Raw genomic sequence first — 19613 nt, forward strand, 5'->3', positions numbered from 1 at the left:
TACAGAGAACACCCATATACTCTTTACCTAGAGTGACCTATTGTTAATGTGTTAGCCCATTTTGCTTTATCTTTTTTGTTCATGTGTGTTCCCCCCGCCATGTGTGGGTGTGTACACGTGCATGTGTGTAAAATACACATTATAGGGTAAGTTATGCCTTTATGCTTGTTTGTGTATTTCATAAGAATAGGGATATTCTTTTTTTTTTTATTTTTTATTTTTTTGGTGGCGGGGTCTTGCTCTGTCACCTAGGCTGGAGTGCAGTGGCACAATCTTAGCTCACTGCAGCCTCCACCTCCTGGGTTCAAGTGATTTTGCTGCCTCAGCCTCTCCTGAGTAGCTGGGATTTCAGGAGCACACCACCATGCCCAGCTAACTTTTGTATTGTTGGTAGAGATGGGGTTTCACCATGTTGGCCGGGCTGGCCCTGGATTCCTGACCTCAAGTGATCCACGCACCTCAGCCTCCTAAAGTGCTGGGATTACAGGCGTGAGCCACCATGTCCAGCCTAGAATAGGGATATTCTTTTACTGAAACATTGATGCATACCTTTACTTTCCCATTCATATTCCAAATTGTGTCAGTTTGACCTGTGAGCCCTGAAAATCTGAGACAGGTCTCAGTTAATTTAGAAAGCTTATTTTGCTAAAATTGAGGACATGCACCTGGGACACACCCTCGGGAGGTCCTGATGACATCTGCCCAAGGTAGTCATAGCAGTTTGGTTTTATACATTCTAGGGAGACATCAATCAACATACACAAGATGAACATTGATTCAGTCTGGAAAGGCAGGACAACTCGAAGCAAAGGCAGGAAGACTCAAAGCAGGGAGGGGGCTTCTAGGTCGTAGGTAGATAAAAGACAAGTGGTCGCATCCTTCTGAATTTCTGATTAGCCTCTCCAAAGGAGGCAGTCAGATATGCATTTATCTCAGTGAGCAGAGGGTGACTTTGAATAGAATGGGAGGCAGGTTGACCCTAAGCAGTTCCCAGCTTGACTTTTCCCTTTAGCTTAGTGATGTGGGGGCCCCACGATTTATTTTCTTTTCACAGACCCAATTTTTTATTTTTTTATATATATATATATATATATATTTTTCCCCCCCCCAGAAACAAGGTCTTGCTGTGTTGCCCAGGCCGGAGTGCAGTAGTGCAATCATAGCTCACTTCTGCCTCGAACTGCTAGGCTCAAGGAATCCTCCCGACTCAGCCTCCTGAGTAGCTGGGTGCACAGGCAGGCACCATCATACCAAGCTAATTTTTAAATATTTTTTTTGTAGAGATGGGGTCTCTTGCTGTATTGCCCAGGCTGATCTCAAAACTCCTGGCCTTAAACGATTCTCCCTCCTTGGCCTCCCAAAGTACTGGGATTACAGGCATTAGCCACCTCACCCAGTGTCTTTTTTATTTTATTGTATATTTTTAAAGCCTCTCCCATTCTAGGACAGTTCCTTTACATGGCATCTTTTTCTCCAGTCTAAGATCCAGTCTAGGATCAGATATTAACATTTAGTTGTCATGTCTCTTTAGCTTCCTTTTAAAAATGAATGCATGATTGTAGAAAATAAAGAAAATTCAGGTAAAGGAGAAAGAAAAGTCCCTTATGATCCTGCCACCCAGAATGACCGTCTGATATGCTTTCAGGTCTTTTCCTGAATTTGTGTGTGTTTATTTTTTACAATTTTTTAAAAATCAGAAACTTGGCTCTTACTCCACATACTAGTTTGTGGCTTATATTTTCGCTTCATTTAGTGATACAGATATTAAAAATTTTCTGGGTGTCCAGATTCCATGGATTAGTGGGGTTTGTTTGTTTGTTTTTAGCTGTATGTAGCTAGAATAATTATCAAGGTTTTTTTTTTCCATGTCAAATGGGTAATGTTCTGACATTATAATGAGGTTTGAGGGAGGCACATCTCACCCATGTGTGTGAATACCAGATCGTCATACTTGTGAGCTATAAAAGGATCTATCAAAATGTCCTTAGCTAGCATTTTTCAAGCTTTTGATCATGACCCTCAGTAACAGGCATATTTTTATATTACTGCCTAGTAAACATATATACTAAAGGTTTAATGCCCTTACTATATGCAGTCACTTTTTTTCTCATTTGTATTTGCAAAATGCTGGTTTCAACCCATTAAATTAATGTTATGACTCCTCATTGGATTGTGGCCTGTAGTTTGCAAACTGTGTCATGGACCAGGTTGGAATAGGAAAACGGGTCTGCCATCTTCCTTGTCATGTGTTCTTTGTCAGTTAACTTCCTTTCTTTAACAGTTTTACATTTGCCCTGACAGGAATATCAACTGGCTTTTACTTTTACTTTTACTTTTACTTTGAGAATTATTTTATTTTCCACACAGATATGGCAGCTCTGGGTGTATGTGTGATCTTGCGGTGTAGAAGGAAGGTATCTGGTTAGTGTCGGTAGTTTTGTAGATTTCCAGCCCCTAGATTCCTTCATGTACACTCTGTTACTTGGGTCAACCCCCGTCTTCTCTGTAAATAGTTTCCTTTTGATTGGTGACATTGGGTATTTGTTAAAAGCCACAAACTCTTTTACTAGTCTGAAACCAGTAAACAGGTACATGAAATACTCTGAAAATCAACTTAAATTCATTATTATAGAATAATTTTAATTTTGTTTGCTTTATCTTTTCTATTTTTAGCTATATAAGTAAAATATACATTCCTTATAAAACATTTGAGGCTCATGCCTCTAATCCCAGCACTTTGGGAGGCTGAAGTGGGAGGATTGCTTTAGTCCAGCAGTTCAAGGCCAGCCTGGGCAACATAGTGAGACCCACATTGCTACAAAAAAAAAAAAGAAAATTTTGTAGATAGTGGTAAAGAGGGAGAAACAACCATGATTGTCCTCTTACCCTGTGACATTTTAGTGAATAATCTTTCAGACATCTTTCTATGCAAAGTTGTTCAACCGTGTATTTGTATGTATAAAAGCTATTATGTGCTTTTATAACTCAGTAGTAGTTGCAAATCTGATTCATGGTGTTTCTAAAACCTGGTATTAGAAACTGCACAGAAGCCTGTGGCAAGCCCTGGACTTGAACATGACACTCAGCCTTTGGTGGACTGGTGACTGCCAGCTGGCAGTCCAGAGGGCTCATTTGGAGAATAGCTCTACAAATTCCCTGGGAAAGCATTCCCTCAAGTTGTTTCAGGACATGGGACCCTCAGGAGTTTGGCTAAGGTTCAAAAGCACTAAACAATTTGTTCTGATCCACAGCTACCAAGTGGCCCATCCAACAGGACTTCTCAGGTGAAAGTTGTGGAGGTCAAGCCCGATATGTTTCCTCCGTATAAGTACAGCTGCACTGTGACATTGGTAAGTATGCAGCTAGGTGGTGGTGGGTTGACATGGAGGTTGTTTTGATTTTGTGGTTGAAGGTCAGTAGGAGGCTCGGGGAGAGGGTGGTTGTAGCTGGGAGGGAGAACAGCGTCAGGTATAGATTGTTAATGCCGAAGATCCCGTCCGTGATGCAAATGATAGCTACTGGATAAATCTGCTGGGTTGTTTTGGTCTCTTTCCAGGTGAGATTTATAAAGTGTAGGACAGCTGAGATTAGTGTGTTTTTATTGAGAGCTGCCAGAGATGAGAATCCCGTCCAGATTTAACATTTAGCAGTCTTGGAACCTTTTAGCTTAGAAAGGGTGTTCCACAGTTACGTGTAGGCGACATTGCCTTTTTCTCCCTAAAACAGAGTCCAGTTCAACACTGCTATCTTAAAGTAAAATAGAGAAGTACTTTAGTAAAGCAACTTATTTTGTTTAGCCTAGTGTTTCCCACAGGGGTTTTCTCTTTATTTTTTAACATAACACATATTAACATCCTAATGGACAAATGTGTGACATTGGGATCACCCTTTTGTAGGGCAGGCAGCATAGAGCAGGGAAATAAATGCTAGACAGCTGAGAGACCTGGTCCAAAAGGAGTTCTGGCTCTGCTGCTAGCATGCCGCATGCCCCTGGGCAAGATTCTTTCCTTCTGTGGTCCTCAGTTTCACTGTCTGTAAAATGCTGCATTGGTTTGGACATCTTTGGGGCATCTATGACTCTCAGTATTCTCTAATTCTGTTGATGCTTAAAGTATCAACCAGCCAGATGTCTTTTGGCAGTTTCTCGAGCTGATTTGATTAAGATGAACAGATTTTGAGAGAACAGCTAGATTTTTAAAAATTCTGGCCTCATAATGGCAAACAGGTTCAGAAAGGGTCATTCATTTGTTCAAAAAATATTTATTGAGCACATATTCTGTGCCAAGCTCTGTGCTGGGGATTCAGTAGCAAACAAGACAGCACGGTATGATGGGTTAATGTCTGGTCTGACCGGATCCCTAAGGAGAATGTGTCTCTTATCCTGGAAATGTGCTCAGATTTCTTTTTCCCGTGACCTGAATATAATCACTCCCTTCTCCATGCCTTTACTCTCCATTCCGTTTGGCTACAGGAGGCAACTAGATTTACCATTTAGGGGGAACTACCCCTAAGTAGACCCTCCCTTCTGCTGATTAGTTAGTAACTTGTCATAGGAGCTTAGATGCTAGAGCTTTAAGCTTTAATAGTCCATAAGTCACAGTTTGTCTTCAGGCAGGGCTTGAACTCTTTAGTTCACCAGTCTCTAGCCCTCTTTGTTTAAACAGACCTGCTTCACTCCACCAACTGCCTGGACCCTGAAGGCATTTGAGTTTCTTACCATTGAGAGTCTACTCTCTTGTTTCACAGATAGGGAAGGACTGGACTGGATTTGCCAAAAATTTACAGCCTATATTAAAAGTAAAAGGGTTAACTGCAGAAAAAAGGTTAAGGCTCTTGAAGTTAGGCTGAATCTGGTTTGCAGTTGCCACTCTCTTCTCTGATTTACTGGCAGCTGCTCATTCTGGTTCTAGGCTCTGCCCAGGTTTAACTTAATTTTTGTAGAATTGAACATTGGTCTTACTTTTTAGGATTTGGGCCTGGCTACATCAAGAGGCCGGGGAAAGTGCAAGAATCCCTCTTGTAGCTATGTCTACACCAACAGGCACAAACCTCGGATTTGTCCCAGCTGTGGTTTTAACCTTGCCAAAGACCGGACTGAGAAAAACACCAAGGCTATCGTGAGTTCTTTCCCCAAACACATCCCCTGGCCTGTTCTGGGCTCTGTTAGTGAACCTGTCTTAGTAGAAATAAGAGGATTTTTAAAGTACATGGTGGTAGTTAGAGCATCCAAACTGGAACCAGATTGTGGGTTCTGAACCTGAGCAAGTGCCGCCTTTTCTCCGAGCCTCCTTGTCCCCATTGCCAGGGTGAAGGGGTTGATTAGGTACCTTGATCTCTGAGAACCAAGAGTTCATTCACTGAAGAGAATGATACAGCACAGGCCTTAAGTAGGAGTCAAAGGAGAGGGATGAAAGGGTTGCATCCTCTTACCTCTGAGGCCTGATACTAGACCTGTAAGTTGATTTACTGTTTTGGTAAATAGAGAATGCCAAAGCTAAGACTTTGTAGATTAGGGCACCACTGCTTTCTCAGGTTCCTTGGAAAGCTTTTAGCTAATCAAAGCTTTATTTCTAGCAGTCTAGGCAAACCTCCTCTCTCAAGTTGGGCCAAACTACTTGGATAGTAAAATACATTCCACTTGGCTCCTTAGGGCTGCTATTATTACTATTACCAGGAAAAATGGGCATTTTCAGAGGTCCTCAGAATTTCCGTATGAGTTTTTTAAAGTGAACAGAAAACAATTGCACTTGAGGCAGCAAATGGAATGACTAAAATAAGGGTAAGAAGAGAAATGTCACTGATCTGCCTTGAGGAAAGAAGGGATTGCACATAGAACAAACAGGTCAGGACCTGAGATGGAGCCTGGTCACTCCAGATCAAGTCTGGACCTTGAAAGACAGGCAGGTTTTGGATGGAAGGGGAAGGCATGCCATACTTAAGGATAAGTGTGAGTGAAAATGTGAGAAAGGAAAGTGGAACCAAAGTATGTGGGCACTAATGACTTGGTGGGAAAAACACTGGGGCTGGGAGTGACCCTGAGTTGGAAGCTTCCCTCTCCCGAGCTTTGTTTCTCCATTGGTAAAATAAGGTGGGCAAGGTAGATTAGATCTGGGCATTTTACTGTCAGAGCCAGGAGCCTTAGAGAAGACTGAGAATTGAGCTTCAAGGAGTTTATAAATCCCTGAAATTTCATGCAAAATGGGTCCGTAGCTTTCATCAGATTCTCTTGCTCCACTGGATGCCTACTGCTGGAAGTAAGCTTTCTTCCCAGATTTTCAATGAGTTTTAATGTGCTCCTCTTGCCATAGCACTGATCACACCCCATATTGACTGCTTTTCTTAACTCCCTATGAGACCACAATCTCTCCTAGGCCAGGTATGTCTGTTTTTCCTGCACCTTCTAACCCTGGAGCTTATATATACAAAGTGTGTCTATCTGTAATTAGGAGATAGAATTGAGTTCTGTGTAGGTAGAAGCTCTGAGCATTCCTTTCTTCTTCCAGTTCATTTTAGCTATTTGTGCGGTTTGCAGTGGAAGTGGATGTTACTCTCTAGATCTAGGATGATGAAGTGACTTAACTTTTCAAGTGACGTAGGAAATTATCTAGGGACCTCTTGCCAATTTCAGATCCCACTCTTAAAACTTACATCCCTCTGTATTTGGTTAACTGAGAGCTGCCCACCCCCAGGACTCACCTCTGCAGACCCTCCATCACTTTCCAATCTCCTAAAGTTTGGAGAAATACAATGTAATTATTGCTTTCCACAAAATAAAGCACTGGTGAGAACCACAGGTACCTTCTTGTGTGTTGTCATTTGGAGTCCCCTGGTGGCCAAATGTTTTCACATCTCTGAGCTGGAATGGTCTTCAGTCCTTTCTGTTCTTCATCTCTGGCTAGAGTCACAGGACAGTATTCCTGCCAAGTGGGCTCCAGCTATGGTTTCATAGTCATGACTGAGAACACACAGCCTCTCGGGGCAGCTCATTCTACTGTTAGTCAGCTCTTCTGTAGCCATTAATTAATTAATTCTCTCAGCCAGCATATATTGAATGCCTGCTATGGGCCAGGCTTTCAGAGATGAATAGGACGTGGCCCTTTTCCTTGAGAAGCTTACAGTCTAGTGGGAGAGAAAGATAACCAAACTATTACAAACGAAAATTGTCATAGGTATGCAGAGTTAATAAAAAGCTCCTTGTTATTAAGTGTCCTAGTCTGTTTTGTGTTGCTGTAAAAGAATACCTGAGGCTAGGCAATTTATAAAGAAAAGAAGTTTATGTGGCTCATAATATGGCAGTCTATACAAGAAGCATAGCACCAACATCTTTTTCTGATGAGGGCCTCAGACTGCTTCCACTCGTGGAGGAAGGCAAGGGGAGCCGGCATGCATAGAGATCACATACAGAAAGAGGAGGCAAAACTCATTCACCACCTCCCTTGCCCCTGCCCCACGTTAATCTACTCATGAGGGATCTGTCCCCCTGACCCAAATATCTCCCTTTAGGACCTGCCTCCAATGTTGGGTTCACGTTTCAGCGTGAGATTTGGAGAGGGTAAACATCCAGACTATAGCATTAAGCATTTAACTTCTACAGAACCATGTATAATGTGTCCATCAGATATGAATCAGTATCTTGTGTGTGTCTCAGGCATCATGCTGGTTGGGAATCAGTAAATAAGCAGAATTCCACCCTTACTGAAGTGGAGAGGGCAGTGGTTTAGCAGCTATCAAATGATGAATTCTGCAGTCAAGGGGTGCACTCAGAGAACACAAAGAGGGGAGTGATTTATGCTGCCTTGGCAAAAAGGATCAGGGAGGAGCTCCATTGAAGAGAGACCTGCTTGAGAAAGACCTATTTTTAATGAGTATTTCAGAACATTGTTCCTGGAAGCCTCTGACTGGTATATAAAATTACCTTGTACCCAGAAGCCACTGAGAATTAAAGACGGATAACTTTAAGCAGTGCAGATACTTGTTTATATATCAAAACTATCATTCATAGAGCCTTCATTGCACCATAGGCATTGTGTGCTAAGTGCTTTACTTATAATGCCTTATTTAAACTGTGTAATAGCTCTAGATTACTATTTTCATGTGTCATTTCACAGATGAGGAAATTGAGACCCAGAAAGATTAAGTAAATTGCCTTGGGTCCCACACATACAGCTGTTAAGTGGCATATCCAGAACTGAAACCTGGGTCTGTTATCCTCTAAACCCCATACCTGATGAATGAGAGCTAAGTGTTGAATCCATTACCAAGAGTTGTATATAATCCTTTCGTTTACTGATGCAGGTTGAATATCCCTTATCTGAAGTCCTTAATACCAGAAGTGTTTTTGAATTATTTCATTATTTGCAATATTTGCAGAATACATACTGCTTGAACATCCCTAATCCAGTAATTCGAAATCTGAGATGTCTAATGAGCATATCCCTTGAATGTTGTCTCAGTGATCAAAAAGTTTCAGATTTCAGAGCATTTTGGATTTGGGTGCTCAACCTATAGAGAAACTGAGCCCCACAGAGAAAAATAACCAGCCTTTAGTCACACAGTGAGTTATTAGCTGAGCTGGTTAGGAACCTAGGTTTCCCACCTATCAGTCATGGGCCCTATCTGTCTGCTGCTCCCAGTCTTTTATTATTTTAGCCTGAAGCTGGCTCTTTCTGCTCTGAGTGCTTGGTGATCAATCCACTCTCTTCTCAGGAGGTGAGCTCACCACTCCCAGATGTACTGAATGCCACAGAGCCCCTGAGCACAGCCCAGAGGGAGATCCAGCGCCAGTCCACACTGCAGCTGCTGCGCAAAGTCCTGCAGATTCCTGAGAATGAGTCAGAGCTGGCTGAGGTCTTCGCCTTGATTCATGAACTCAACAGCTCTCGACTTATCTTGTCCAACGTGAGTGAGGAGACAGTCACCATCGAGCAAACCTCTTGGTCGAATTATTATGAGTCTCCGTCCACGCAGTGCCTTCTCTGTAGCAGCCCATTATTCAAAGGGGGACAAAAGTAAGCACCCCTTAACTCTGCCCCTAGCTGCCCCATCCCAGTTGGTTCATATTGCTCCTTTCTTCAGAAAACTTATATTAAAGCTGTAACTGTGAAGATGTTATTCTCTGCCGTTTCTAGGCTTCCTTTACCTTTCTGATTGCTAAAAGTAAAGTGATAATTGGTAATTCTCATTTCTGTTGAAATGCCTGAAATTTATCACCAGCTTAGGATTTAGTTTACATCTGGACTGCCCCACACAGTGTTTAGGTTTGGGAGTTCATTGGGATTGGTTAAATTGTGTAATAAATTTAGAGTTACATTAATTGTAGGGGACGATTCCACAGATTCCAACAAAGTGGAAATACCTACCAGAAAACCTAGAAAATCCTAAGCTCCAGCAAATGAGAATTTGCCATTGATCACTGAGCCTTGCAACAACATAAGGAAGTCTCTTTCCCTTCTTTTTTTTTTGTTGGTGATGTTTCTGGTACTAGCTCCCTGGCTGGGCCCCAGGAGTGCTGGCTGCTGACAGCCAGCCGTCTGCAGACAGTGACTGCCCAGGTGAAGATGTGTCTGAACCCCCATTGTCTGGCCCTGCACAGCTTCATAGACATCTACACAGGTGGGTGCCAACCTTCTCTTCCCTCAGAGAATCCAAAATCAGGCTTGGGAACTGCCTTTTTGGATGAGACCTTGGGCTCTTTGAGGACCGGACCTTCTCAGATAGGGTTTCTGAGGAAGGGGGAATCTTCTTCCTAAATGTCTTAGTCCCAGAAGATGACTTTTACGTTTCAAGTGTTGAAGCTCTTAACTGGGATCTTTAAAATAACATCTTCATTGTGGACGGGCTGGAAAATGCAGACAGACAAAAAGAGGAAACAAAAAAGAGCATTCCTACTGCCATGAGATAAACACTTAACAATGTTCTCAATCTTCCAGAAATGTTTATTCATCTGTGCAGAATATAAGAAATTACAGGATTTATAGGTTTATAGTCTTTCTTTGAACAAAAGTGCGGTTGTGCTAGGTGTTGTTTTGGAATGTGCTTTTTAAATTTAGGGGTACATCATGGGCATCTTCCTGTGCCAGCAAGTAGAGAAGTACATGACCATTTTTAAAGGGATGTATGGTGCTCCATTTTACACTTTTGTGATTCATTCTTTGTGTACAGCCCTAATTTGTCTTTTGGACAAATACTCAGAAGTAGAATTGCCCCACATTTACCCTTTCCTACCCTATTATTCATCAACATCAGGCATTTATGGAACACTCACCATTTTTGGTTGAATCCTAAATTTTGTTTGTAGAATTGAGTGCTAAAGATGAAAGCATATTTGTGATGTATTCTCTTTGTCTTAGAACTTAATGGTGCTTTATTTTGAATTCGTGTTTTTAATGTCTTATATTATTAGATTGAATTTGTACTGTTTTATGCTCTTGCCAACAGTTAACAAGAGTGCCTATTACCCTGTAGTGTATCTAGGCCAGTACTCAGGATTATATATTTGTTTAATCAACATGTATTTTAAAATTTACATGTAGTTAAGTGTGTTGCTCCCAGTTCCGTCATTTCTGACAGATATACTAAGTGGTGTAACTGCCTTCACAATCAATATATAGAACAGGTCTATCACCCAAAACATTCTCTTCTACTGTTCCTTTGTATTTAAACCCACCCCCTCCCCCAACCTCTGGTAACTGTTTGATCTCATCTTTATCCATATAGTATTCTCTTTCCCAGAATGTCATGTAAAAGCAATTATAGCACGTAGCCTTTTAAGTCTGGCTTCTTTCAGTAAGCTAATCCTTTGAGAGTCATCCATGTTGTCTTTATCAGTGGTTTGTTCCTTTTTATTGTGGAGTAGTTTTCTGTTGTGTCGATGTACAGCAGGTTGTTTATCTGTTCTCCGTGGGAGGATATTTGGTTTGCTACCAGTGTTTGGCAGTTACAAATAGAGCTGCTGTAAATATTTGTGTACCAATATGAAATGAAACCTAAGTCTTCATTTCTCTTGGGTAAATACCTAAGAATCAGATTGCTGGGTCATATGGTAAGTGTGTGTTTAATTTTATAAGAAAACAGCATTACCAAAGTGGCTGTACCATTTTGCATTCCTTCCCACAGTAGGTAAAAGTTACAGTTTGCTCTGCATGCCGACACTCAGCATTATCTGTTTTTGTTTTTCAGCCATTCTAATACGTATGTCTCCATATAAATTGTAGAGTCAGCTTGTCAGTATCTGCAAAGTCCTGCTTGAATTTTAATTAGATTGTGTTCAATCTGTACATATCAATTTGGGAAATTTTGACATGCCTAAAAATGTTGAATCTTCCAGTCCATAGTCTTTCTCTCCATTTTAATAGGTTATCAGTTTTTCTAGTTTCAGCATATAGGTCCTGCACATATTTTGTTAGACTTACATGTAAGTGTTTTACTTTTTTTTTCAGTCCTAAATGACATGGTTCAGTTTCCAGCTATTCATTGCTAGTATAGAAATACAATTAAGTTTGTCTATTGACTTTGTTTTTGTAGATGAGTATTATAATTTTTTTAAGTTTATCAATTTTATAGGTAAAAATTTGTATATAACTTGTTAATTTGTTGTATTTCTTTGTGCTAGGTAGACTATATGTCCTTTTTATGATCCTTTATGAGTTTTTTTCTATAGTAAATTTCTTTTGTGAGTGTTTTCATTCTTCTTTTGGGCTTTTCTTGACAGTTTTCTCTGAGTTTATCACTCTGTTTATTCAGTTTTACCTCTAGCCTGTCAGAATGTGGTATCAGTTGTCTTTTACATTTGTACTTGGTGATTTCTAGGGGCATCATGACTCTTTTGCTTTTTTATTTTTTATTTTATTTTTTTTTTTTTTTGAGACGGAGTCTCGCTCTGTCGCCCAGGCTGGAGTGCAGTGGCCGGATCTCAGCTCACTGCAAGCTCCGCCTCCCGGGTTTACGCCATTCTCCTGCCTCAGCCTCCCGAGTAGCTGGGACTACAGGCGCCCGCCACCTCGCCCGGCTAGTTTTTTGTATTTTTTTTAGTAGAGACGGGGTTTCACCGTGTTAGCCAGGATGGTCTCGATCTCCTGACCTCGTGATCCACCCGTCTCGGCCTCCCAAAGTGCTGGGATTACAGGCTTGAGCCACCGCGCCCGGCCTCTTTTGCTTTTTTAAAAAAAAATTTATGGGACCAGAGCTTTGCTCTCTCTTATGGTTTCAGCCTTTGTACTTCTCCATACCCTTCTTCACTGGGAACACGTATTCCAAAATTTGCTTTTGTGCAAATTAGTGCATTATATTTTGTGCACATACAAAATCACCCACTTTTATTTGTCTTAAATTGACTGCACTTAAATTCCTCAGATTCATTCATTTCAGGATTTGGTGTTGGAGTGATTTCATAGCCTTTGTTACACCCCTTACACATTAATGATCTAAAGGATGCTCCTGGCCTTTCCGCAGGTGCAGTTGTGTGAGGGGTAAAGGACCTTTGGTCCTAAGGACTGAGCTGGGTGGGAGGGAAGTGTTTCTTTTTTTTTACTGGGGGGAAAAAGGATCTACTATATGTACTATTTCATTCTGTTGTTGTTGTTTAATGATGTATTGTAGGCAGCTTTGTGTCAGAACAGGTAGATCCATTTCTTTTTTTTTTTTTTTTTTTTTTTTTTTTTTGAGACGGAGTCTCGCTCTGCCGCCCAGGCTGGAGTGCAATGGCCGGATCTCAGCTCACTGCAAGCTCCGCCTCCCGGGTCCACGCCATTCTCCTGCCTCAGCCTCCCGAGTAGTTGGGACTACAGGCGCCCGCCACCTCGCCCGGCTAATTTTTTGTATTTTTAGTAGAGACGGGGTTTCACCGTGTTAGCCAGGATGGTCTCGATCTCCTGACCTCGTGATCCGCCCGTCTCGGCCTCCCAAAGTGCTGGGATTACAGGCTTGAGCCACCGCGCCCGGCCGATCCATTTCTTTTTTAAAAAATGGATTCCATGTTGGAATACTTTACTCTTTTTAATGCTTTCAATTTTATGAATGCATCACAATTTAATTAACCTTTCTCTATTGATGGGCATTTAGTTGTGAGGTTTTTGTTTTCCCCTTTTAAAATATATAACTTGAATAAAATAGAGATGGGGCTTTTCTATGTTGCCCAGGCTGGTCATGAACTCCTGGGCTCAAGCAGTCCTCCCACCTTGGCCTCCCAAAGTGCTGAGACTACAGGCATGAGATTACAGGCCATACCTGGCCTGTTTTGTTTTTTTGAGATGGAGTCTCTCACTGTGTTACCCAAGCTGGTCTACAACTCCTGGGCTCAAGCGATCCTCCCGCCTCATCCTCCCAAGTGCCTGCAACTACAGGCGCGCGCCACCACATCCTGCTGGTGTGTATTCTATTTTTTGCCATTGTGTATGATACGTTAATTTCCTTGTTGCCTCTTCTTAACCTGCAGGTCTCTTTAATGTGGGGAACAAGCTGCTGGTAAGCCTGGACTTGCTTTTTGCAATCAGAAACCAGATCAAGCTCGGAGAGGACCCCAGAGTGTCTGTCAGTGTTGTTCTGAAGTCAGTGCAGGAGCAGACAGGTAAAAGTTGTTTTCTTCCCTTTCTCAAGGTTAATCCTAAGCTCCCTGGGAATTTTCAGTGATCGTCTTTGGTTAAAAGACTTGTTTTGAAGAAGAGTCTGATTATTTTGAAAAGGAGACATTCTTAACTTCTGAATACACTCTTCCTTTTGAATTTTACAAATGCCAAACTAATTTTGGAAAGCATGAGTCTTTCTGTGCATCCAGGGACCCTTAGCAAGAGTTTACCAGTGACTTCCACAAGTACCTCCTTTGGTCATAGGGCGACTTGGCCCCATTGCATGTTAGACTCATTCTGACCACAGCTCCTGGATGTCTGCTTCCAGTCTCAAGGCTCATGCCAAGACCTGAGAGTGAGAACCGTCCTTTCTGTCTAGAATATTTTTCCTCCATGCCCTCTTTACTCCTATTTGTGCTTTTCCCGTCCCTCTCCTATAGGCTCCAGTACCCCTCTACCTTACCTGCTGTGAGAACAGATGGAGTAGAGCAAAGGTGCTGGAGTTACATGGGCCTGTGTTTCAGTCTTGGCTCTGCCGCTTAGTTGCAGTTTGATTTTGAGCAAGTTATTCTTGTGCCTCTGTTTCTCCAGCTATAAAATGGGGATAGTAGCTCCTGGTTCATAAATAATTAAATTCATGTGAGATTTGATGAGATAACATATTCAGATCTTTCAGCACAGCATCTAGTACTTAGTACAAGGCAGCTATCACTCCAGTGGGAATTGCCCTTTGGGTTGCCACCTGAGCACTTGCAGGCCAGATCCCTGACCCTCAGGGTAGTTAGTACACTGGAGTGTTCTTTGAGGTGAATCAGTCTGGCAGAATTGCTCTACTTGCTACCCACTGGCTCATCCCTAGTGGCTTCAGTGTCTTTTTTCTGTGCCCTTCTCAGTGTGCTTGCTCTTCTTCCAGAGAAGACTCTGACCTCGGAGGAGCTGAGCCAGCTGCAGGAGCTGCTGTGCAATGGCTATTGGGCCTTTGAGTGCCTCACTGTCCGAGACTACAATGACATGATCTGTGGCATCTGTGGTGTGGCCCCCAAAGTGGAACTGGCCCAGAGGAGTGAAGAGAATGTGCTAGCATTGAAGAGCGTGGAGGTAAGTGCCTCTTAGCCACCATGAGGGACCTGCGGAATTCTCTCATTTTGGCAGCTCCCTTCCTACATGATATCCTCAGCGGGTGGATAGCGCCAGTCCTGTCTAGGTGAGGCAAGTGACTTTCTCCTCCCACAGCCCAAGATTTCATTTAGGGAATACCAGATGGAAATAGAGGCATTTATTTATTCAGTTACTCACTTGAAAAGTGTATCCAGTGAGTAAGTAGCAAAAAATATATATAATAAATATATTGAACATATAAATGCATGTTTTAGACACCTGAGAGATAGTAGTTAAAAAAAAAAAAACACAAAACAAAGTTTCTGTCCTCATGGAGCTCACTTTCTGGTTTGGGGGACACAGGAAACAAATATCTGTCCAGGAGTAGTGAGTGCTATGAAGCACAGTAAAGCTGGGTAAGGAAGAGAGAGCAGTGTCATGGGAAAGGGCATTTGTATTTTATAGAGGGCAGTCAGTGGGGAAGGCCTGTCTGATACAGTAGCATTTGAGTAGAGATCTGAAACCCATGTGGCTTTGTGGAGGAATATTCCAGGCAGAGGGAACAGAAAGAACAGGGTCTGAGGTGGGCTCGCTGGGCATGATTGAAGACCAGCAAGGAGACCGGTGGTGTAGCTCAGAGTGTGGGAGGGAGGGAGGGAGTGGTGGGGTATATGAGGTCCAGACGGTGCAAGAGGCCGACGCTATGTAGGGTAACGTGGGCTGTTTTAAGGACTTACACAGAGTGAAATGGGAGAGCCACTGAAGGGGTTGGAGGAAAAGAGTGACCTGAGCCGACTTAGGTTCTGAACTGAAAAATTTTCACACAATAATAACACCAAATTCAGATGGCTTCATAGATTAATTATAACAAATATCCAAGAAATGTTATTCCAAACATAGGCAAATAACAAAAGTGGATATATTTCCCCAACTCATATAAGGTTGTATAACTTTGGAAACAAAATCAGACATTTGATGTAAGAGAAGAAACTGGGGCTGAGTGTACTCATGAATATAAATGAAAGTCTGAATAAAATAATAGCAAATCAGATCTAATGAATAAAATAATGCATCAAGACAAAGTTTATCACAGGAAAGCAAGGTTGTTTCAACAGTAGAAAATATGTTAATGTAATTCACTACTTAACTGATTAAAGGAGAAACCCTATATGATATTTTCATTAAATGTATGGGGGGAAAAAAGGTTTTCTAGTGTGATTCTACACCCGTATTTATGATAAAACTCATAGCAAACAGAATAGTAGGAAATCTTCCTTAACCTTCTTTAGGGTTTAAAAAAAATCCCTTAGATTACTTTTCCCTGTGATCATGCCATGAGGTCTGGTCTACACTCACAGGCAGGGACTGCCCCTTGGGTATGCCAGTAGTTGCATTGGAGTGTAAGGTTTCCATCTCGGAACTCTACCATAGTAAACAAGAGCCTGGGACATGAGCTGACCTTCAGGTGCTTACTGGACTTGCATCTCATGTGTTCACTGATCAGGCAGGTGCAGAACCTGTAGAGAACAGCTTTGGTGTACTTTGACTGGACCACTAGACATATTAAGGGTTGAATGCATAGTCCTGTCTTTTTCTTCCCAGTGAAAAAACCAGGCAGCTAAACCGTTTTGTGTGTGTTGTCTCATCTAGAGGTTGTTTCCAGATTGACTCAAATGTGCTTGCCTAGTAGTAATAATAATAATGTAGCTAAGATTTATTGAGCATTTTATTACTATGCCAAGTTCTTAATCTGTGCTAAGTGCTTTACTATATGACTTCATTTTCCCTACAACCCCATGAGGTTTTCAGAGACATAGGCACTGAAGCCCAGGGGCCTTGCCCAAGCTTACCAAGCAGAGAGGAGTGGGGCTGAGATTGACCTTCTTCTTTCTCAGCCACTGGCTGTGGAGTCTGCACCCTAAGCACTGCCATTCTCACCAGTACCTCCTAGGACTCCGAGTTCTAGTTTTTCTGATCATATCTGGCCACAGCAAGTTTACGGTTTCCAAGAATAGACAGAGGCCCACCTCCCTGCAAAGGTGCCATCTGCTAGTCCTGCCTGGCACCTGTCCTGTCCATATCAAGGCTCCTCTGTCCCAGAATGGAGTAGCATTCCCTTCACTCTCAGTTTGCTTGTCTCTTCCCTTCAATGGTACCAGGTTCTTCTTTCATAGAGGTACTTCTTTGTTCTGGAGAGGAGTGTGCTGTATGTGGGAAGAGGGTATCCTGAAGTCTATGAACTAAAACAGGAAGTTATGGAACAAAACTTAAATATGCTGTTATCCATGAAGAGACTTGTCAGCCCCTCTCTTGGGGTTATATAAAGGAGGATCCTGTGATTAGTTGGTGTACTGGGTTGGCATTTCCTGTTCCCTTGCTCCTTGTGGAGAGGATAGACTCAGCTGGCCTCATTCCCCCAGGTGTGCCGTTTACGCAGAGCATACACTAAGCACCCTGTGAGGTGGCGAACAAAGGAATAAGGTGAGGAGAGGAGCCTTTATGGGGAGCAGCGGTTCTTGGACTTTAGTGGGTATAAGAACTACACAGGGCAGTGGTTCTCACAACCTTTTAAAGTGGAGGGCTTGCTGGGTGCCACCCACAGGATTTCTGACTCAGGAGATCTGGAGTGGGGCCAAGAATTTGCATTTCTAGCAAGTTTTCAGGTGATATTCTTGCTGCTTGTCCAGGGACCACCCTTTCAGAACCATTCCTCTAAGGAAACTTTTTTAAATGCAAAATTAGGAGTTTAGTTCATACAGCTCAAGATGTGGCCAAGGTTTTTACATTTCTAATAAGTAACCTATACAACTCTGATTGAGGTATTAGGATCTGGGTCACGTTTTGAGAACCATATAAGAGGGCATTGCAAGAAGAGAAATTGCGTAGCACAAGCGCTATTAATAGATGTCTATAAGAGATAAGTAAATGCTGCATTGGGTGGAAGAGATAGCTGTGTGCCGACAATGTGTGGGAGGAGGTCGGCGATCCACAGGGCCTTGGAAAATGGCTGGAATTTTACTCAATAGGATTCTGCTCGTTCTTGCCAGCCTGGTATCGGGAGTAAGGGTTTGGGCTTTGGAACTAGACCTGTGTTGACATGATTGTTCTGTCGCTTCAAGTGCTCGAATACTCACCTCAGCCATCCCCAGACTTGTTTTTTAGTAGTTCATTACAAAGTGTCTGACACATAACAGGCACTCAAATGGTAGCTCCCCTTTGTTTGTAAGACGGGGGAAATGACATGAACAAAGCTATAGAAACAGAAGAGACTTAGGGACTATTCATGCCTGGGAGAGTACTGTGGTGTAGGAGAAAGAAATGTGACCAAAAGTGGGTACAGAGCTTGAAACTCAAGGTTCCCTGGCAGGGCCTGGCTGTCTGACTTCTTCACCAAGCCTTAGTTTCCCCGTGTTTATAATGACAGGGTAGACTGTTGTGTTGTTGATGTTCTGTGACTCCCACAGTTTGACCTTCTTTATCCTGACCTTCTAGTTCACCTGGCCTGAATTCCTGGGCTCTAATGAGGTAAATGTGGAGGACTTTTGGGCCACGATGGAGACAGAGGTGATTGAGCAGGTGGCATTTCCTGCCAGCATCCCTATCACCAAATTTGATGCCTCCGTTATTGCCCCCTTCTTCCCACCACTCATGAGAGGAGCTGTGGTCGTCAACACTGAGAAAGACAAAAACCTGGATGTGCAGCCAGTACCTGGTAAGGCCACCTGGTGGCTGACTGGGGTCAAAAAAGGGCTCAATCAAGAGTCTGGGACGTTGTCCTTGGCAAGATAGCACAGTGGTAGCGAGAGGGCCAGGCCCCACTGGAGGACTCCTTTCAGAAAGATAATAACAGCCCGTGTCAAAATCCCCTAGAGTTTAAGTTCTGGTGCAGAGTCGAAGAGCGGTCCACCATATTAAATAGCAGGGGAGCACGGCTCATTGTCATTCTTCTGGGATACACACACTGAGTAGGGGAACTCCTGTAAAAAATGCTGATAAGGCTCCATCCCCAAAAATTTTCATTGAGAAAGTGTAGGGGCAGGCCAAGGAATCTGCCTTCAAAATAGGCCTCCCAGATGGTTTTGCAGCTAGTTTTGTGGATTATACATTGAGAAACCCTGGACTAGCGGATAAGAGGATAAGTTTCTAAGAGCTTGAGTTGGATTCCCAGCTATGCCACTTAGTAGCTGTGCGACCCTCTGTCAGGTCCCATCATTGCCCTAAGCCACTATTGGTTCATTTACAAAGAGGGTGTGATAATAGTTATCCACTTCCTAGATCACTGAAGATAAAGTGAGCTAATACAGTTAGAGCAATAGCCTTCTTATTTAACTGTAACTCATAGTAAGAAATACATTTTGTATCATGACGCAGAATGATATTCGTACATATGCACATGTGTATAATTGAAACAACATTCCCAAAACAGTATTTTTCCTTACCAAGTGCGATACACTTTATTTTCTGTCTTATTTCATTTTTGAATTTTTGGAAATGACCCACTGAATTGATACCATAAGTACTTAATATATTGTGATGTGCAGGTTCTCAAACAGTGCCTCCTAATATTAGATACTGAGGTCCAACCTCATATTCCTATTAATACTTTAAGGGCCCAGGCATCTTTTTTTTTGTTTTGTTTTTTTGTTTTTTTTGAGACAGAGTCCTGCTTTGTCACCCAGGCTGGAGTGCAGTGGTGCGATCTGGGCTCACTGCAACTCCGCCTTCTGGGTTCAAGCATTTCTCCTGTCTCAGCCTCCCAAGTTCCTGAGACTATAGGCGCACACCACCACACCTGGCTAATTTTTTGTATTTTTAGAAGAGACGAGGTTTCACCATATTGGTCAGTCTGGTTTCGAACTCCTGACCTCAGGTAATCCACCTGCCTTGGCCTCCCAAAGTGCTAGGATTACAGGTGAGAGCCACTGCACCCGGCCCCCAGGGATTATTTTTTTA

General features: G+C 42.5%; 1 protein-coding gene and 1 non-coding gene across 7 annotated transcripts in view; one reads left to right on the forward strand and one right to left on the reverse strand.

Annotated features, from left to right (window-relative positions):
* Nucleotides 1-19613, forward strand: part of HMGXB3 (HMG-box containing 3) — a 52929-nt gene that overhangs the window by 27110 nt on the left and 6206 nt on the right. For all 6 annotated transcript variants that reach the window (XM_077937335.1, XM_015141225.3, XM_015141226.3 and 3 more), the window contains 7 exons: nucleotides 3252-3350; nucleotides 4968-5117; nucleotides 8707-9008; nucleotides 9485-9612; nucleotides 13433-13564; nucleotides 14476-14660; nucleotides 18153-18372. In XM_077937335.1, coding sequence (XP_077793461.1) covers nucleotides 3252-3350; nucleotides 4968-5117; nucleotides 8707-9008; nucleotides 9485-9612; nucleotides 13433-13564; nucleotides 14476-14660; nucleotides 18153-18372 — 1216 coding nt within the window. The remainder of the gene's footprint in view (nucleotides 1-3251; nucleotides 3351-4967; nucleotides 5118-8706; nucleotides 9009-9484; nucleotides 9613-13432; nucleotides 13565-14475; nucleotides 14661-18152; nucleotides 18373-19613) is intronic.
* LOC114679184 (small nucleolar RNA U13) lies at nucleotides 1867-1970 on the reverse strand. Its single transcript, XR_003730859.2, has one exon. It is a non-coding gene; the product is annotated as a small nucleolar RNA U13 (small nucleolar RNA).

This window comes from Macaca mulatta, chromosome 6 (genome assembly GCF_049350105.2).
Source record: "Macaca mulatta isolate MMU2019108-1 chromosome 6, T2T-MMU8v2.0, whole genome shotgun sequence".
In the NCBI taxonomy this organism is placed as follows: domain Eukaryota; kingdom Metazoa; phylum Chordata; class Mammalia; order Primates; family Cercopithecidae; genus Macaca; species Macaca mulatta.